This window comes from Alexandromys fortis, unplaced genomic scaffold, assembly GCF_014885135.2.
Source record: "Alexandromys fortis isolate MF-2015 unplaced genomic scaffold, M_Fortis_MF-2015_v1.1 scaffold_21, whole genome shotgun sequence".
In the NCBI taxonomy this organism is placed as follows: Eukaryota; Metazoa; Chordata; class Mammalia; order Rodentia; family Cricetidae; genus Alexandromys; species Alexandromys fortis.
The window spans coordinates 2,605,120-2,625,585 of record NW_026067905.1 but is presented as its reverse complement, the minus strand read 5'-3'; the positions used below and the strand labels follow the sequence as shown (position 1 = coordinate 2,625,585).

General features: G+C 39.4%; 1 protein-coding gene across 1 annotated transcript in view; it reads left to right on the top strand.

The window, feature by feature from the left end:
- The window catches only part of Pde3a (phosphodiesterase 3A), a 277,621-nt gene that overhangs the window by 244,027 nt on the left and 13,128 nt on the right, over positions 1-20,466 (top strand). The window contains exons 8-15 of the mRNA XM_050135189.1: positions 652-806; positions 3,109-3,246; positions 6,389-6,500; positions 9,730-9,843; positions 9,977-10,176; positions 10,984-11,187; positions 12,180-12,335; positions 14,990-15,245. Of these exons, the coding sequence (XP_049991146.1) occupies positions 652-806; positions 3,109-3,246; positions 6,389-6,500; positions 9,730-9,843; positions 9,977-10,176; positions 10,984-11,187; positions 12,180-12,335; positions 14,990-15,245 (1,335 nt within the window). The remainder of the gene's footprint in view (positions 1-651; positions 807-3,108; positions 3,247-6,388; positions 6,501-9,729; positions 9,844-9,976; positions 10,177-10,983; positions 11,188-12,179; positions 12,336-14,989; positions 15,246-20,466) is intronic.

Here is a 20,466-nt window from a genome sequence, read left to right as displayed (position 1 = left end):
GGGGGAAGGAAATGGGAGGCTGGGAGGAGGCGGGAATTTCTTTTTTTTTCTTTCAATAAAAAATGTGATAATTGAGGCCTTTACAAAAAAAAGAAAGATAAATAAAGGAAAGAAAATAAAGAAGAAAGGGAGGTAATGGAGGAAAGATATAGACTTATAGAATTAATGGAAACAATTGATCTGAAAGTTACTATTGAGAGATCACTGACTGTCACAAAAGTCACATATCTTAATTCCCATCTATTCAATAGGATTATAAATGTTTTGGGAGACTGAAGAGATTGTACAAAAGATAGGAATATATATTACCCTCCCAGAAAACCTGAGTTATGTTCCCAGAACCCATGTTGGGTAGTTTGCAGGCAACTGCCTATAACTCCAGTTCCAAGGGATCTAACACCTTCATCTGGTCTCCGTGGACATATAAATCATGCACACACAGACACGCTGCATACACATAGTCAAAACTAAAATAAACCTTGAAACTATATTTTTCCTCCCTTTTATTCTATGTTTTTGCTGTATAAATCCGTGAAAGCAGTCTCCCTAAATATTTCATCATATGCTGATGTGGTCCAGGAGGACATACTTCCTTGTGTCCCCTTCCCCATCACAGGTCTCTTATAACAGGCTCTTCTCTTTCCATTGCAGATGACACTTCCCAAGTTACCTCTGATTATGAGACCAATAACAACAGTGACAGCAGTGACATTTTGCAAAATGAAGAGGAGGTCGAATGCCAGAGAGAGCCACCGAGGAAAGCATCGGCTTGTGGCACCTATACTTCCCAGACCATGATCTTTCTGGTAGCCCCACATCACTAAACTCATTAATTTCCATGAGAATTTGCTTCTGTTGCAGATACTGACTTAGAGAAAGATTCTGTTGTCATTAGATTTATATAGTTGCATCAGTTTGGATCCATATGTCTATAGCCTTCGGGTGTATTGTTATAATCTTCCTCTCTCTGAGAATATTGGGTTCTTCATGATTCTCTGATTTGGTAGTGAAATGTATAAATGTTCTGTATAACTTACTTCCGAACTCAGTTGGTAGAGGCTGTGACTCTTAATCTCAGGGTCATGAGTTCATGCCTCGCATTTAGTGCCATTTGTAACTGGAGGTTTCTCTCCCACCTACCAGTTCCCAAATATCTACTCAGAGGCTTAATATTAATTACAAACTGTTTGACCTATTAGTTCAGGCTTAATATTAACTAGCTTCTACAATTTAAATTAACCAATTCTATTAGTTTATATTTTACCACGAGGCTTGTGGATTGCTATCTCACATCTTCCTTCTCCGGTGGCTGCTGGCATCTCCCCAACTCTGCCTTCTTTCTCTCATCTCTTTGCTTGGATTTTCTACCTGGCTCTATTCTGCCTGGCTATTGGCCAAAACAGATTTTTTATTAACCAATGGTAATAAGATATATTCACAGCATGTAGAAGGGCCATCCCACATCATCTGTGTATGTCAGTCTGCATGTGGTATGTGGTGTGAGTGTGTGTCTATAAGTGCACATGCAGGAAAGTACACATGGTAAGCCTAGACAACAACCTTAGATGTCTTTATTCAAGCTCCATCTGCTTTATTTTGAGACAGGTCTCTCATTGGTTTGGAGCTCAACAAGTGGGCTTGGATGGATGGCCAGTGAGCCCTAGGGACCACCTTTCTCTATGTCCCCAGTTTTGACATCACAGATGACCTCCATCAATCACACTGAGTTTTTTTAAAGTAGATTTTATGGATAAAACTCATTTTCCATGCTTGCATAGCAAGATTTTTACTGACAAAACTATCTCTCCAGTCCAAAGTATTCATCTTTACATATAAATACAAAAAATGCAGTAGAAAACCATGAACAAATACAAGAAAAATTAATAAACTAATAATATTACATGATAATATAATATTTAATAGTTTATAAAGAGAAATTGATTGGTTGACGAATTTTTCTTAAGGAATCTTATGTTTTATCTTTGATATCCCCTTGATTAGAAAGTGAACAAGTATTGTTTTTCTTGTTGTATTCGATCAGGTTTGTACTGATTCTAAAAGTTCCTTTGATCGTGACTTATCTTGTTTAAAGACACTCATTGGTGTATATTTGAGCGAGGTTAAGCTTGGCTATCAAGGGCAGGGAGTTGTTGACTTGTCTATAATCATTAGCTGCTGCCCTTAGCATTTTCTTTAATCATGTTTTGCTATTTGTACATTCAAACTAGTTTTTTAGTCAAATTTTTTCAATGTTTTATTCTCTTTACTTTATAAAATACTTGTGGTGGGAAAATGAGTGCCCTGATTTTGGACACTTAGCACATTGACTGCCCTTACATTTACATAGAGCAAGTTATTTAGTAGAGAGCAGATCTCAGTGATAAAATTGCATTACTGAAAGATATACCAGCTGTCATTCTCCAGAATTAATGCTGATCTGAACAGCTCAACTATAAATGCAATTAAACTGGAGGAGCAAAATCTTTTTCCACTGCATGCATTTCTGTCAAGGATCCAACATAAGTCAGGCTCGCATCTCAGACACGTTTACTAAAGTATAGAGAGAAGGAAGTTTAGAGATAGCATCAGAGTTTTCTGAGGTCCCTCAATCTTCATTAAAGTCTTGCAAATTGCTGCAAAAGTAGGAAAGCTAACATTGGAGAGAAATATCTGTTAGTCTGGGCTGTGTGTGAAAGAGGAACATGCAGGTAACAGGCTACATAAATGTCAATGGAACTGTGTTCAATACTGGCCTCTTTACTCTGGGCTCATGTTTTCTTCTTCTTCTTCTTCTTCTTCTTCTTCTTCTTCTTCTTCTTCTTCTTCTTCTTCTTCTTCTTCTTCTTCTTCTTCTTCTTCTTCTTCTTCTTNCTCCTCCTCCTCCTCCTCCTCCTCCTCCTCCTCCTCCTTCTTCTTCTTCTTCTTCTTCTTCTTTCTTCCCCTTCTCCTTCTCCTTTTCCTCTTCCTCTTCTTTCTGTTTGTTTACTGATTTTAAGATTCATGGTCATTTATTTCTGAGAGACACAGTTATTTATTGAATTTACTAACATGATGATTGTTTTAATAGAAAAGCTATATGTGGTTCAAACATATTTATCTCTATTACAGGACAAACCAATTCTTGCTCCTGAACCCCTAGTCATGGATAACCTGGACTCAATTATGGATCAGTTAAACACCTGGAATTTTCCGATTTTTGATTTAGTGGAAAATATAGGAAGAAAATGTGGCCGTATTCTGAGCCAGGTAAGCAATTTATTTGAGCAGATGACATGAAACACAGAAGGAAACAGTCAGTTTGTTGCTAATCTGTACAGTCTCAACACTTGTGGGCAGGCGTGCAGAAAGAATTGAAATTTTATCATAGAACACGTGGTAGGTTTTATGGCTATATGCTGACCAAAAACAACTGGAATTCCAATTGAGTGTTGCAGCGTACAGTTAAGATGTTATGTATTTTTTAAACAAAGGAAACAGAGGCAAAAATAGATTAGCAAGATGGATGAGTGACCTAAATTCATAGAATTGAGCCAAAAAGAAGCTGGCCTAGCCCCAGAAAGTAAACTCCTGTTTACGATGAATTGATCCTTAAGCTTATATCTTTCAACTATCACTTTAACTTCTGAGTATCACAGTGCTTAGGCTTCATCAAAAATAAGATACTATGTAGAAATATGTATCTCCCCCACTGGCATGTGAAACATCAGAATTTCATGTGTTTGAAACCATCTCTATCATTACCAGAAATACAGATTGGTGGTGGCGGGGTGCATGAAAAATGTGTTAGTCTTATCTCTGAAGAGAGACTCCCTCAAGACTTCCCCATTAAAGTACTGGTTGTTTGGTAGAAGTGGAAAGGAAACATATGGAAATAGGATGCTTAAACATGTTTTTTTTTTCAAAAATTCAAGCTAAGTGTCCTCTTCTTGACACTCTAGGCACCAGGTACACATATGGTGTACATGTATAAATGTAGCCAAGCACTTATACACATAAAATTAAAGTAAATAACTAAAAATTATATTTATAATCCAAGGGGTGATACTATGGTATATCAGTATATATTTAAAATATGCATATGAGTAAATATCACAGCACCCTTGAAAAGTGTTGACTATGGTAAATTTGAGGTCACCATTGGCTATGTAAATCTCTACGTCAAAAGTGGCAAAGCAACACACATCCAAAATGGTTTCAGTGGGATCAAGGGCCACTTAGAAGTCCATGTTCTTTACATTCAGCTACATCCCAGCGACACATAGAACACACTCACTCACAGCATCATCCAACCCTCCAAATAGAAAGTATGACCACCTGTCAAAGTGACCTTGATGGCTTACCTTTTCAGCACAGTGACAATATAGCAATACTACTACTAATTCCTGGTGTCCCTTGATGGTCTCAGAGGTAGGTGTATGAGTGACCTTTTTTATTGGTGTTTTGCTAGCGGTTGAATCTGCTTTGCGAAGCTTGGACTCTACCCATGAACAACACACTCAGCTATGTCCCATCTGTTTATGAATCATGGATACCAGTAGATTTTTTGGACTATTTAGGGTATTTAATAGATTTAAAGGTCCCTACATATCTTTTGTATGTCCACGTACATGTCATCCAACAAGATATGCTTTTTGTATCTCTCTCTGTTAGTATTTACCTTACTCCATGGACCTTTCTGAGATGCTGCTTTTGAGTTTAGGAATCACAAAGTTCTTATTATGGAAAAGTTTCCATGGCTTCCACAACACTTTTAGTGAGGTGTTAGGACAACTGAAATTAATTAGTATGGGCCGAACAAAAATCAATTAGCATGGGCTTACCAAGAATCACCTTTTGTCTGAGACTTCAAAGGGCCTAGTCTCACTTCAAGCAGGTTTTTGAAGAGCTATATGTGTGGTGGCCACAGCTTCTAGCCTTGTTGAATTCTTTGCCCCTAAATGTTTTACATGTTTATTTTATTTTCAGCAAAAAGTCAATTTGTTTATTTTATTTATGCATATTAGTACTTTTCCTGCATGTATGTCTGTGCCCCACATGCATGCCTGGTGCCTGTGGAGGCAAGAAGAGGGCCTTAGGTCTCCTGGAATTGGAGTTTCAGATGGTTGTGAAATACCATGGACACCAGAAGGTGATCCTTGGTCCTCTGCAAGTACAGTCAGTTCTTTTAACCACTGAGCCTTCTCTCCAGCCTTTAGATTTTTTAAATTATATTTACCTTTTTAGTGAACACATTTTTCCCAGTTCATGATCCTATATTTATGAATTTGGAATGATGGTATCTGTGAAATACTAGGTGGTTAATTTTGATAGATCGATATCAATGTCCTCTCGTAAAATCTGACTCTAAAGTAGTCTACTATAGTCTTAACCCTTAGTTCCTCTTTGAAAGGTTTTAAGCTTTATAGTAAGGCTATAGGCATGATGCCACATGTTTTTAATCCTAGGACTTGGGAGAAAAAGGTAGGTCAATTTCTTTGAGTTGGGGGCCAGCCTGAACTAATATTAAGTTCCAGGCTAGCCAGGGCTACATTGTGAGACCTAATTTTATATATACATTTGAAACTCTAAGGATTTGAAGTTCTAATCACTTTGATTTCCAAATTGTGGTTGTAGGGTTTGTAGCAATTATGACTGCAAACTCTAAAACTAACATGCACAGTTTGTATTCTGGCTGTTCCATACTAACTGGGTGATCCCCTGCAAGTTGTTCAACTTCTCTGTTTTCAGCATCTCCTATTATCAAATATTGGGAATTCATAGTACCAGTCTCAAAAGGTACTCTGAGAACTATCTATAAATAATTAGTGTGTGCTGATTGATTAGGGTGCACGTCTCATTTGCTGCTATGTGTATCTGCACCATTGCTATTGTTACTGGAACTATTGTTGATGCAACATGCACTGTCAACTTTCATAGAGCTTTTATGTAAGAACTCAAATATTGGCTAAAACAACGATAATGAGAGTAATAGGAAGAACTCTTGTGTCTAGCATTGAACTCAAAGCCATAAAGAGTCATATCCTTCCATGTGCTGGGATTGCAGTTGGCAGTTGCCTAGCTTAGCACATGTGTATTAAAGTGTTCATTCATCATCCAATTTAAGATCCCAGTTCATGGTTCTTAGTTATACTGTTTTTTTTTTTTCTTGGTTTCCTGGATGTCTGTGGGATTTATGTGCAATAATTATCTTAAATACAGATGGCATAGTCCCAATGGTGAAAAAGTCCACAATCTCAGTACACGGAAATTTTCAGTGTGTTTAATATTCCCAATAGGAGTATCTCTACTGGGAGCACATCAGTGTGGTTGATGGTTGTACACTCTGACCTTTCACCATCTCTAGCATCATGAGTGATGTCTTACAAGGGCTTGTTTTCTTTTTTTGCAGGTATCATACAGACTGTTTGAAGACATGGGTCTCTTTGAGGCCTTTAAAATCCCGGTTAGGGAATTTATGAATTACTTTCATGCTTTGGAGATCGGATACAGGGACATTCCTTGTGAGTATATGTAAGCTAACCCAATGCTTGCTCTTCAGACCTGCAGAGAGCGGTGGGAGGTCCAGTCATTAGCTAATCTATGTGACCTCATTTTATATCAGTGACTACTCTTAGAAACCTGTCTCCTTCTCTGCACACTATGTGCAATCCTGGAGCCTCACCCACCTCTTCTAGCCTCATTTCTTGATCTTGAAAATAGGGTCATGAGATATGCTTCACATGAATGTCAGGACAAAATGGGCTGATACTTCGTAAAAGTTTAGAATATGTGCCTTACATATCTCTAATAGTTGTTTGAGGTAAGACTGAATATTTAATTTAAATTTATCCTCATTAAATAATCACCTGCTTTCATTGAGTGAATTTAAACTCTTATCAAGTATCTAATTATTTCAATAACTGAAACAAGAACATTGGATGCTTTCTCAAGATGAGATATATCTGGTAGTTGTTCAGAAGGGATAGAAAGAGGTGGCTGAGTTAATAGTATAGAAAAGAAGAAACACACAAAAATAGTGATGGGGAAGTTGTAAAAAAATAAACCCCAAGATGAGGGTACTGTCAAGAATTTCAGTTTTTATTATTTATAAAAATTATAATAATGAAGACAGAATGCAAACGAGAGGCTAAACATTCCTCTCAAATCCACGTAACCACTGCATATAAACATGATTGCTATACAATACTATAGAATGGACGAAGCTGAAGAACATGTCCAAAGACCCAACTAAAGGAGCTCTGGAGGTGCATAGCATCCATATGGTATTTCAAATGAAGAGTCCTATCCAATCTGGTAATTTGAATATGTCTTAGGGATGTGCTCTTTGTAGACTCTGGCAGCATGTGCAGTAAAATTGGATGTGTCTCATTTCAAACATGATTTCCCTTTTAAGTTTCCTTTTATACATTTTGAACTTCAAAAGCCCATAACTCTTGCAGTTATCAAGATTTGAAATGAAGGGCTGGGGTGTAGCCCCATTGGTAAGGTACTTACCTGGCAAGTAGGGAGTCCGGTGGCATGTGTCTGTAATTTCAGCACTCGGAGTGCTGAGGCAGAAGGATCAGAAATCCAAGGTTATCCAGGATCACATAGTGAGTTTAAAACAATCTTGAACTATAAGGAGAGACACTCTGTCTTAAAAGAAAAAAACAGAAAAGAAATTGAAATTAAATTTTAAAAATGCTTTTATGTGGACACAAGTAATGGGCAAGAATCTCTGAAAAGGTTGAACGTGCTCGCCTAGTGAGCATGCTGTCATTAAGATACTCACATGAAGAGGCATAGACCATACTATGACAGGAAGAAAGGAAGAATACAGTCTGCCACTGAGATGGGCTGAGGAATACAAGATCAAGAAATCAAAATCAGTCAGTTGGCTTTGGGGAAGAGGTGCTCAATGATACTGAGTCCTTTGGGAAAGTCTGGCCACTGAAGCCTGTGGAAGTTGGAAGAGAGAGATGAAAAGGGGGTTGTTGCAGGGGAATCTGGCAATATGCCTGGCTTCCTTTAATGTGACTTTCCCAGGGCTCAGCCTGGTCAAATGCCAGCAAGTGACATAAATGTTAGCGATTTCACAAGGATTAGAGAGTTACATAAATAAACATTTTTCAGAAAGGAAGCCACAGGGAAGAAAAAATACAGTAAGGCCCTAGACAGTATTTACAAATTACTGTTTTATTCACAAATGTATTTTAATTTTTGATCAGCAGGCTTTATTGAATTCATTTGGATGCCACAATGCATGGAAATTGTGTGATGTGTGGCCATGCTGCTTTGCGATGATCTAGAACACATTGCTGTTTGTAATGTCATATGAGACGATGGGAAACACAAGGGCCTGGTATCCGAGGATAAAAAGAAGCTTCCAGATTCTAAAGCTTGTTATTTTGTGTTTTCCCATTTTTAGATGAATAAATAATTTATTTTTGTAAGCTATTGAATTTTCCATCCATAGAATAATTTATATAGTAAGGATACTTATAGGGCAAACAGGTTGGCTCCATGAATAAGGATGGTTACCATCAGAGCTGAGAACCCAAGATTGATCCCTTGAACCCAATGGTAGGAGGACAGAATTCATTTCCACACGTTTTCCTCTAACCTCCAGGGTGTGCTTGTGTGTGTGTGTGTAAAAGAAATAATTAAGCATTAAAAAAAATAAACTCACTTGCACTATCTGAGGTCTCTTGGCTCCTTGCAATTCCATCTCCTGGGAAAGCTTTCGCTTGATTAGAACTGCTTCAAAATATGATGTCTTCTCTCTGTTGAGCTTAGGCACTTAGCTAAGGTGACCAAGCTATGAAAGCCTTGCTTCTCATAGTTTTAATCACCAATACAAATGTTCACTGGCCTGAATATTTTTGTATTGACACCCCTGAAGAATTACATGTCTGGTGGCTTTCTGTAAGCAGATCCACAATTAACATTAAAAAGCTGTGGACGGAAAGTGAAAACAGAATCAGATGAACCGTGACTTGCTACTTTATTCACACCTCAGAGATTAAGTCTTTAGTCAGAGTTTACCTGTCACACCCTTCAGGGCAAAGGGGAGCATAAAACTCAACCGTAATTCATGTGAGTCTCAGTTCATCTAGATGTAGCTATAAAAACAAAGGGATGGAGGAAGAAACTTGATGAAGTGGCAGGTGATGTAACAGTCTATATAGGCAACTTATTAGTAGAAGTGTGAAAAATATATGATTTCTTGGTGAAGATTGGTGTTGATGGGCACCTGCTGATTCCTAATGGTAAAGGAGGATACAAGGTATTCGATATTGCCACTGGTCCATTAGGCTAAGCATCTTTGCTGTAAATAAGGAAGAAGACACATTCATCCAAGATGATTCTGATCCTCCAAACCATTCACCTGAGTATGTTAGGTATTTCTTTCTACATCTCTATGTGGTTTTTCTTATACAGGAGCAAAGAAACAAATGTAACCAAGACATGTTGAGTTTCCTGAATACATAGGCTTTCTAGAAGGATCAGACACTGACTTTTCCACTTTGGATATCTGTATGCACAATAAATGCTGTGGATGTGATTTCTCATTACTGTGGAAATGATAGAATTGGTGGAAGTATTTTCCAGAAGTACCTATCCATTTGGCATGCCTTTCTTGGATAGTTAAAGTGTGGCCACAGAAGTGTTTGTCCAGTAGATGGCACTCTTAATCCTTGGACCCGAGTTCACCAGCTGATGTGCGCTCACTCCTTTGCATCCTTACAGATCATAATAGAATCCATGCCACTGATGTTTTGCACGCTGTGTGGTATCTCACAACGCAGCCGATTCCTGGCCTCCCAAGCGTGATTGGTGATCATGGATCAGCAAGCGACTCGGGTGTGTATGAATTATGCCTGTGCTTCTTGAACGAGCCAGGAACTCTGATCATGTGCTTTGTTTTCAAACGAATTCAGAACAATGGCTACAGCTTTGCAGTTTTTAAGAATATCTGACTTTCACTTCTCCTCAGATTCTGACAGTGGATTTACACACGGACACATGGGATATGTGTTTTCAAAAATGTATCATGTGTCAGATGACAAATATGGATGTCTGTCTGGGAATATCCCAGCCTTAGAGTTGATGGCCTTGTATGTCGCCGCAGCCATGCATGACTACGATCATCCAGGGAGGACGAATGCTTTTCTGGTTGCCACTAGTGCTCCTCAGGTAAAGGTTCAATTTTCATGAGGAGAAAATATTTTAGGGTACATTTCTTGGAGTACAATTAAATTTCCAGATATGGCTTGTATGAGGCACTCAAGTCTGTATGGAACCAACCTATCCTTAGTCCTCAGGAAATTCTTAAAGGACTTGTTAATTTCCAAAAATGTCGTGGCTTGTGCTAAGATAGTTGTAGCAGATGTTTGACCTTGTTACATAGGAAGATCATTTCTCAGATGCCTTCTTAGGAGGGAATCAAATGACTAACAGTGAATACCCTCAACAAAGCAAAGACAGCTTACAAACACGCCCCTTTCGGAAAAGACTGGAGGACCATGTTTTTTTTTTTTTTTTTTTTGGTCCTTTAAAAACATAAGACTCTTGAGACATCTTAATCTTTGAAAATATTTTCACGGCAACACTTATTCTTAGTGCTTGTATTTTCATTGGTAGGAATTTACTGTTCATTTATCTTATACATTGGGAAGAATTCATTTTGCCTGAACAAAGTTTCCTCAAATAAAAAAAAATTATAAATAATTACACACACATACATAATTTATATATAATATATAATTTATACATGTAATAATATATATAATTATATATAATGATTTGCAGAAAAGGTTTTAAGGGGAGAAACTTATATGTCAGAAAATAGAATTATCCAAGAAAAGGCATTAACAGTCAAGATAATGTTTAATAGCCAGCATAAAACTGAGGAATTGAAAGCCTTCCGTATCCTCAGAGATTTTTGTGTTTCCTTTATTACTTAAGAAGTCAGATCCCCTCTTCTCCTTCATTCCACCCTAGGCTGTGCTGTACAATGACCGCTCAGTTCTGGAGAACCATCATGCAGCTGCAGCGTGGAATCTCTTCATGTCCCGGCCAGAGTATAATTTCTTAGGTAACCTGGACCATGTGGAATTTAAGCATTTCCGGTTCCTAGTCATTGAAGCAATTTTGGCTACTGACCTGAAGAAACACTTTGACTTTGTAGCCAAATTTAATGCCAAGGTAAGTAGAACTCTGCCAGTGTTCATTTTATGACACATCAAAGGGGTCTTATAATCAAAGTATTTAACGAAACTCAATCACTGTGAGCTTTCCGTGAGAAGGAAATGATTGAACTATTTATCCCCCAAGCTGGCCTCTAGGCACACTCTGAGTCTAGATGCTTGCAAAGTTGAGGTCTTAGCTGTGTATGTTAGACTTTGTTCTACAGAGAATAGGAAACATTAGCTGCCACTGTTGCTTTGTTTGATTTAACAAATAATCATGTTTACAGTGTATGAGGTAAATTATCTGACAGCAGAAGGAAGGAAAGAAAACTTGAAGCAAAACTTCATGTATCAAATTTAAAAGTCCAAGTATTCATTCAAGAAAGCTTCTTATTTGTTTCTTGGAAGAAGCCTTAGTCAGTAAAGTATTTTTTTGTCAGCACGAAGACCTAAGTTTGACCCTTAGAACCCACATTTGAAAAAATAAAACCAAAAAGCTGAGCATGGTAGTGGCCATGTATAATGTCAGTGCCTTAGCATTGGAGAAGCAAACACAGGAGGCTCCAGAGTCTTACTGGCCAGCAGTCTAGCCTAATCAGAGGGAGACACTGTCTAAAAGCTCCTGAGGAAAGATACCTGGGGTTGGCCCATGCCCCCTACATACCCACTTACACACACTCCTGCATGTACATTTATGCATACACATACAAAAGAAAACTTCTTACTATAGTTTTATGATTTAGTAGAAAGTGATACTATGTGCTAGCTTCAAGCAGGATCTCTTGTAAGTTCAGTAATAGTTTCTTCTTCATTGATTAATTTTGGTTGAACTGCACCAACTTTTTATCTTCGGTGCAAGCTGCTGACATTAGTTCCAGAATCGGAAGTCCTCGTGTTTGATGTTCTCGTTCCTACACAGAAAGAAGACAATAAAATTCTGTTGTCATTTTTCATGTTCTACCTGAGCTGTCATAGAGACAGGACATATTGGTTTTGTCCCTCAAACAGGTGAACGATGATGTTGGGATAGATTGGACCAATGAAAATGATCGTCTCCTGGTGTGTCAAATGTGTATAAAGTTGGCAGACATTAATGGGCCTGCTAAGTGTAAAGAACTCCACCTGAAGTGGACAGAGGGCATCGCCAGTGAGTTTTATGAGCAGGTAACTCCCCAAGCTGCTTCACCCACCACAAGCTGTGTGTCCTTGTTGTGTACAAGTTCACCAACACTTCTCTCCAGCCGTGACAGCATGATCATTCTATCTACATTTATAATTGTGGCAAACATATACACTGGGCAGTTTCAGTGGGAATTTAAAAATGGCACATGAAAATTAACTAAACTCTTGAACACTGAGGTAAAATTATCTGCAGGCATTTTGGAGAGACGTGTCAATATGACAGAATAATCTACTGAGATGCTGTGATTCATTTGAAATGCTGAGCTGCTACAAGGTTGCTTATTGTAGTAAAAGTAACATTAGATGGGCATAAGAAAACCTCAGTTGACTGCTTTCCTAGCTAAGTAGCAACAATGTATGAAATAGATGCCTGTGTGCATATGTGTATGGAGTGTGTGTATGGTATGTATGTATGTTGTGTGTATGGTGTATATGGTGTGGTGTGGTGTGTGTGTGTGTGTGTGTGTATGTGGTGTATGGGGTTGTGTGAGTGTATATGTGTTGGAAGAAGGGTGCTTGTTGGTTCCTAACTGCTCAGTCCCAAAATAATCACACAGAAACTGTATTATTTGAAACACTTCTTGGCCCATTAGCTCTAGCTTTTTATTTTCTAACCCTTACATCATAATTAACCCATTTCCATTAATCTGTGCATGACCACAATGTTGTGATGTACCAGCAAAATTTCAGCACATCTGTCTCCGACTGAGGCTCCATGGATTCTCCTGACTCTGCATCCTTTCTCCCAGCATTGGCCCAAGACAGTTTCTTTATTAACAAATGGTATTCACAGCATACAAAGGGAAATCCCACATGTGTGTGTGTGTGATGTGGGTTGTGATGTGTGTGTAGGGTGTGTATGTGTGTGTGTATGGTGTGTGTGCATATGTGTATGGGGATTCTCTGTGTATGTGGTGTGTGTCATATGTGTGTGGTGTGTGTATGATGTATGTTTATGTGTGCTGTATGTCTGTGGTGTGTGTGTATGGGACTGTGTGTGTGTGGCGTGTGTATATGGTGTATGTTTATGTGTGCGTGGTGTGTGTGCATGTGTGGTGTATGTGTCTGTGTGTGTGGTGTGTATATATGGTATATATGGTGTAAAGTGTGTGTGTGGTGTGCATGTATATATGGTGTGTGTGTGGTGTATGTGTCTGTGTGTGTGAAGTGTGTGTGTGGTGTGTGTCTGTATAGTATGTATGTGTGTATATGGGGTGTGTATGCTGTGTGTGCATGGTGTGTGTGTGTGTGTGCATGTGTGGTGTGTGTATCTGTGAATGTGAGGTATGTGTGTGTGTATAGACACACAAACTCTATGTATGATACAAGAACAAAATATTTAGCAGCATGTAGTGAAAAGCCACTACATGCTGGCAAGCATAGGTGACCATCCCCACATAAACCTCCATTGGTCTAATTACATTTGCAGTTCTGAACAACTTTCTTTAAAAAGTTTGGTAGTAAATGAGAGGAGAGAAAAGCAAGGATTCAGTGACATATTGGGATGTGAAAAAAAATGAAGATGTTTGCGCTGGAGGGAAACATAGATGATAGAGTGACTGTGGTCCAGTGTTAGAAGTCACATGTGCAACTTTAAAATCGGTTTCTCTGCACCTTGCTGTGGCGTTTGAGCTGGGAAGGCCTCTTACGTACTTATCACAGACCTATCCAAAATGAATGTTAGGTTCTTCTTGAGTGCCTAAAGACCAGAGGGATGAGGTAGCATGGTGGCCCAAGTTTGAAATCCCAAGATCAGGAGGTTGAGGCAGGACCTCCAGGGCTTGTAGTGTGAGGTCAGATCACAGAGGTGTGACAGTCTGCCATATTAGTATTAAAGGTGCCAATCAGGATGGGGCACTTAGTAATGAGCGGCGCTTAAATAGGGATTGGAATAAACTTTTAAGATTTATGTATTTATTTTAGCATTCATATGTAAAATAAAATATTTATATTTTTAAAAATAGTGTATTTCCTTTTCTATTAATAGCATTATCAATCAATGGTAAAGTATTAAAATACAGAAAATATGAAAGAAAAGGAAAACCACATACCCTGGCTTGTAATTTTATTAATTTTTAAAGTTTTCTAGGTAACCTCTTTTTTATGACCTGTTTGATTCTCATAAGTATTTTAAGGCAGTTAAAGACAAAAATTGTAATATATAAGAATATTAAAAACATAATTACAAAAGATACAAATTAAACAAAATCTGGTCTAATATAGGAACTTGAATAGGGCAAGAAAATGGTTTATACTTTCTAGAAATCAAGTCAAAAAGACAAGCATAATAAGGGGTGTGGATCAACTGGCGGCATGCTTGCCTAGTGTGCAGGAAACCTTCAGTTCAATCCCCAGCACCACTGAAGTAGTGGTGCATATCAGTAATCTCATTAAATGTTCCCTTGAAAGTGAACCAAAAACTCAAGACTGCACAGTTAACAAATACCAAGAAGAAGGTCCTTCTGTGGCTATTTTAGCCTTCAGCACCAGTGACTCAGAGCAGTGACATCAAGGGATTTTATGTGGCTATCTGGGTTGTGGCATATCCACACGTTAGATATTGGGTGAGTGTTGTCTTGTCTTATGTTTATAGTCCTCTGTCATTTACCTTTGTCATTGTGAATCCGTACTTCTAGGGTGATGAAGAAGCCAGCCTCGGTTTGCCCATAAGTCCCTTTATGGACCGCTCTGCCCCGCAGCTGGCCAACCTTCAAGAATCCTTTATCTCCCACATTGTGGGTCCTCTATGCCACTCGTATGACTCTGCGGGTCTCATGCCAGGAAAATGGGTGGATGATAGTGATGATTCAGGAGACACTGATGACCCAGAAGAAGAGGAGGAAGAAGCTGAAACACCAAATGAAGAAACCTGTGAAAATAATACAGCTCCCAGTAAGCCATAAAACCTATTTCTGATGAGAGTTTCTAGGGGTGATTTCTGCTTTGGATTCAGAGGAATTGATGCTTCTCATAAATTACATACTTTAAATCCAGCTATCCTTTGCTGGATTGAGTACTAAATAGCTGCCCATGGCATCATAGAGACAGCAGAAGATCCAAAGTGTGACAATTAGATATCATACAAAGATATGTTCTCTCACAAAGAGATGAAATAGAGTTGATAACTAGCTTCAGGATTTCTGAATGATTTAGAATTTCGGTTACCATATCAATTGCAAGCTTTTTTTTTTTTCATGGTTGAGTTGGGGATGGGAAGAGATAAGAGGACTTTAGTCTTTTACTTAACAATTGTTCACTGTACATATCTTCTGTGCCTGGACATTAGTCCTAGTACTAACAGTAGACCTATGGACAAAAAAAGTAAGTAAGTCCTTGTCCTTTTTGATGTCTGTTCTAGAAGAATTTCAGATATTTAGCAACACAAACCAGTATGTTCATAATGTGCTAGGTACTGATGGATACAATAGATTAGTTTTGGGGGGTCGGGATCACTCTTTGTCTTACTTTTTGGGGGGATATAAAATATTGCAGAGAATTTTAAAATGATGTATCTAGGAAGAGAGAAAGATCTTAATATGTCTTAAAAGACCTGTAAAAAATGAAGGATTATTCCGTGGGAATCTATGCGGAAATGGATCTTAAGAAAAGGCAGTGGCTTCAAGATCCTGCCCTGCGTGTTAGGAAGGGGAATTAGGGTGACTGAAGCAGAAGACCGTGGGAGGAAGCATAGGAGAGACCATGGAAAGTTATGTGGTACAGGCAAAAGATAGGGTTCTGTGGGTCACAGTGGGAGCTTGGCCTTTTACACTAAAATGAGAAGTCATAGGTGTCTATGAGCAGAACAGTTAGTGAACTCAACTCACATTTTAGCTAAGTTGTTTTGGGAATGTTTGGGGATTGGGGCCAAGATAAGAGCATCATTTCAACTGTTGACCTGATCTGAACAACAGCCGACTATGACTTCTTTAGGGTAGTATCAGTGGTGTGACCATGGGCACCCATCTGTCACAAATACCCTGTCAAGAAGCCACTTAAGGGAGGAATGTTTATTTGCTTCACAATTCCATGTTACAGTCCGTGGCTGAGGCGAAGTCATAGTGGCAGGCACTTGAAACAGGTGACATCATTCACAGTCAAGAGCAGATAGAAACCCATGGATCCCTGCTTGCTCTCTATGTTCATGCTCAGCTCACGTCCCTCACTCTCCTACAGCTCAGGGCTAGCCCAGGAAACAGGGCCACCCACATTCAGAAGACATGTGATGTCTTCTCACATCAGTTAACAGTCAAAACCATCCCTCATAGACATGCCCACAGGCCAACCTGAGCCACAGTTCTTTAGCCAAACTTTCTTCTCAGGTGGTCCCGAGTTATAGGAAGTTAGCAATGGACAGGTGTCAGTGCACCATCACATCTGATAACTGGCTTTGGGTTCATGACACAGGCAACCAGTAATCAAACTGACCCAGGTGACTATAAAATCATGACTCTGTCACACTTTAGATACACTCCTCTGTATCTTACAACAAAACACAGAGACTAATAACACAATTAGTAAAATCCAGAACCCCTGGAATGGCACTACACAAGGAAGTTCCTGTGATTGTGTGAACACAGCTTGTTTTCTATCTATTGAACTGATCAACAAAGCAAGGCTTTAGTATTTTAAAAGTCCTTGAATAAAACATTGCCACAAGCGATGCCCTTTTCATTTGCTCTTCTATTTTGGTAACTGTCAGGAAAATACAAGAGTTGGTTCATGTCTGCCATGGAGTAAGGAGGTTCACTGCGATGCTGGTTTGGTCCATTCTGATGTGTGTGTGTGTGTGTGTGTGTGTGTGTGTGTGTGTGTGTGTCTGTGTCTGTGTCTGTGTCTGTGGATAAAGATGATATAGTTGATACAGATGACATTGATATAGATAAAGATAGCTATACCCTGATTTTCAGCAAACACTTGAAAGAATTAAGACTTACATGACAGAACCTTGGAACACTGTCTTGGGCCAGATTTGTGCGTGTTCTGTCCTACCTATTAGTCTTTCTTGTTCTTTTTCTTCTTTTACTATCATGTGTATGTGTGTGAGTGTGTGTGAGTGTGTGTGTGTGTGTGTGTGTGTGTGTACAGACATATGTGTGTGTGTGGAAGTCAGGGGAAAACATTCAGTGTCATTCATCTTGCATTTTATTTAACACAGCTTCTCTGTTTTTATAGCTGCCTAAACCAGGTAGCTGTCTCTACATCACATCTACCCATAGAGCATTGAGAATACAGATTCTCTGGTACAACATCAGCTGTAAGTGGAGACAGGATCCAAACTCAAGTCCTCTCGCTTATACAGCAAGCACTTACTGACTGAGCCACCTCCAAAGCTGTTTGCTTTCAAATTGAGTCAGGAAAAGTGAAAAATTGGTTTTTCTCTTAATATTTTATTGTTGATATATTTCTCTGATACATATAAAAATAAATTATTGACTTTAGGATTCAAAGCTAGAACCTGAGACTTGAAATTCAAACGTTAGTTATTCATCTTTTAGTTCTCTCTTCTGCTCTGTTTTCACTTCAAACCATCAGACAGCCTGATGATTTGCTCATGGAGAGACAGGTCCTTCAGTGTCATCAAAGACCTATGTTGGCTGAGCCTCTGAAAATGCTTCATCCAGAAGAGTTTTAGGGATTGCCGTTTAAGCTCATAAACATTATTAAGGCGCATACCCAGGCATGGGGAATTGAAGGAGCCATGCGAGGACCATTATTTATCAGGATCAGCTTGCCCATCTAAGCTTGAGTAGAGAATGATCTTTCCAAACTCTGGGCTAGCATGCTGGCCTCCAGAGTGATATGCTTTTCCCTTGGTCTTTCTCTTTCAGCCAAGTCTAGTGAAGCATCCATGAAAATTCTATGGGTTCAGTTACACATGACTTTCGGTGTTTAAGTTTCCCCCTTACACAGAAATTTAAAACATCTCTGCCACAGTTATCAGATACTGTAATTTTAGACCATGACCTTTTTATACACAGATTTGTGCTGAGGAATGTATGTTTAAGTGTGTGGGGAATATGTGTGTACATGAAGGTGCAGGGGGTTAATTTCACCTTTTTTTATTATTTGAGATAGGATTTCTCTGTGAACTTGAAGATACTTAGTTTGGCTAGGCCGGTAGCCAGTGAGTTCCAGGGATGCACCTGCCTCCCCCTCCCCCAGTTCGTGTTTACAGTGGGAGTGCAGATCCATCCCAACATCCCAGCTTTTCACACGGATGCTGGAGATCAAGCCAGGGTCCTCACGCTTGTACAGCAAACACTTTATCCACTGGTCCATCTCTCCAGCTCCCTGAAATTATGGTTTTGAAGCGCGTTTGCAATCCCCAAAATGACAAAGGTGGAGTGATGTTAGCAGATTTAAACACCAGCCACGGTTAGAGTTGTCACATTTAGATAGACACCACCCCATTTGAATAAAGAAGAAAATAAGACTGGCGGGCAACCGTAAGCAGTGTGACAAGGTGTTAGAGCTGTGGAAGACACTCAACCTACTTTGTTTTTAACTCCATTGCTCTTGAGTTCTTTGTAATTTTTTGTTTCAGAATTCATAGTGGCTGCAATGTTTGTTTTGATTTAGCCTGATCTTAGATTTCAGGGGGAAAAATATTAAATAGCCACTGGTGAGTTCTGCAGTTTGTAAAACTTGGAGGTCTCCCAGGAAACAAAATAAAATGCTGCAGTGTGATGTTCTGAGCAGAGGGGGCTTTTTAACCCACCTAATAATTAAATCTGAAAGGTTCCTGGGGCGAGCTAAGAGGTTTCTAATGAAGTACTAAGCTGTGCTTAGAATCCAAGCAATGAAAGGCTCTTTGTTCTCTTTTCAAAAGGTTCCAGTGCTGAATAATTTGGCTCCCAGCACAGGCAGGCTTCAGACCACCTGCAGATTCTAATCTACGCAAATTTATTTGGTACAAACTTTCTCCTACGTCACTTGGTTCAGCATAATTCCAGAGAGGTTTATTGCTAATGTTTAACAGCCACTTAAGGGAGCAGCTGCTCTCCTGGGGCCTGTCCCAAAAGGGGGAAAAAAAGGGGAGAAATGGAGTTTTGGTTATCTTCTTCCCTGCCAATATGCACACTATGAGAAGTAGAGAGTTTTCTCCCATTGTGATTCAAACCTGTCCTGTGATTCAAAGTATTTAGGTAAGAAGTATACTCAGGGACTGGAGAGATGTCTCAGTGGGTAGGACCACTTGCTGTACTTGCAAAGGATGGCAAGTCACAACTATTTGTAACTCCACTTTCCCGAAATTCATTGTCTTCATTTGCTTCTGCAGGTTCTATCTGCATGTGGTGCACATACACTGACACAGGCTCATATACATTATATACATAAAAATAAATCATTTCCAAAAGCAAATTCATGCTTCACCACCACCACCACAGCAGAATTAGAGCAGCCGGCTTTGAAAAGAAAATAATTTACTTTTAAAAACACATGCTCGTATATTGCATGGCAAAGGTGTTAGCGTTTATGTGGCAGAGTGTGTTGGTGGATCTGAGTCAAGAATGTTGGAGAGCTCACACCACACAACAGATACCATGTAAGAGATTAATTGGGGGTGGGGCATGAAAGGCCATCTCATAGTGAGGAAGAGAGAAAGAGAGAACAGAGACAGACAAATAGTCAGCGAGAGACCAAGAGAGTGGTCTAGTGCCAAGGACCTTTTAAAGGGTACCATAGTTAGTGATAACATTGCTGCCGCTGGCCCTGAGCCCCTGAGGACAGGCTGGGGGAGTACCTGGTTCCTAACGTTCTTCCCTTTTGTTTATTATAAAAGGTGAAGAAATAGAAAGGGGTGAGGGTAAGGCAGGTGAAAAAATAGTCACGGGTGATGGAGAGGCAGGAATGGTGTACCGTGATCTTTTGACTGCTTCCTATGTCTGGGGGTGTTGATATCTTTGGGGACCCAAGGAAGATGGGATGGTGGCTTAGTCCTGGAAAAGCAGGCTGTTTCACTTGCTTTCCAGACTGTGCAGAGCCATCTCAGGGTAGGGAAGTACAGGCAGCTTCTGTGACACTGGACCACCTGGGGCTAGCTGCTTTGAAGCTGTCTAGGATGCAGATTTTGAGGAAACATCTGGAACGGGAAAAATGCTGGAACAAATAT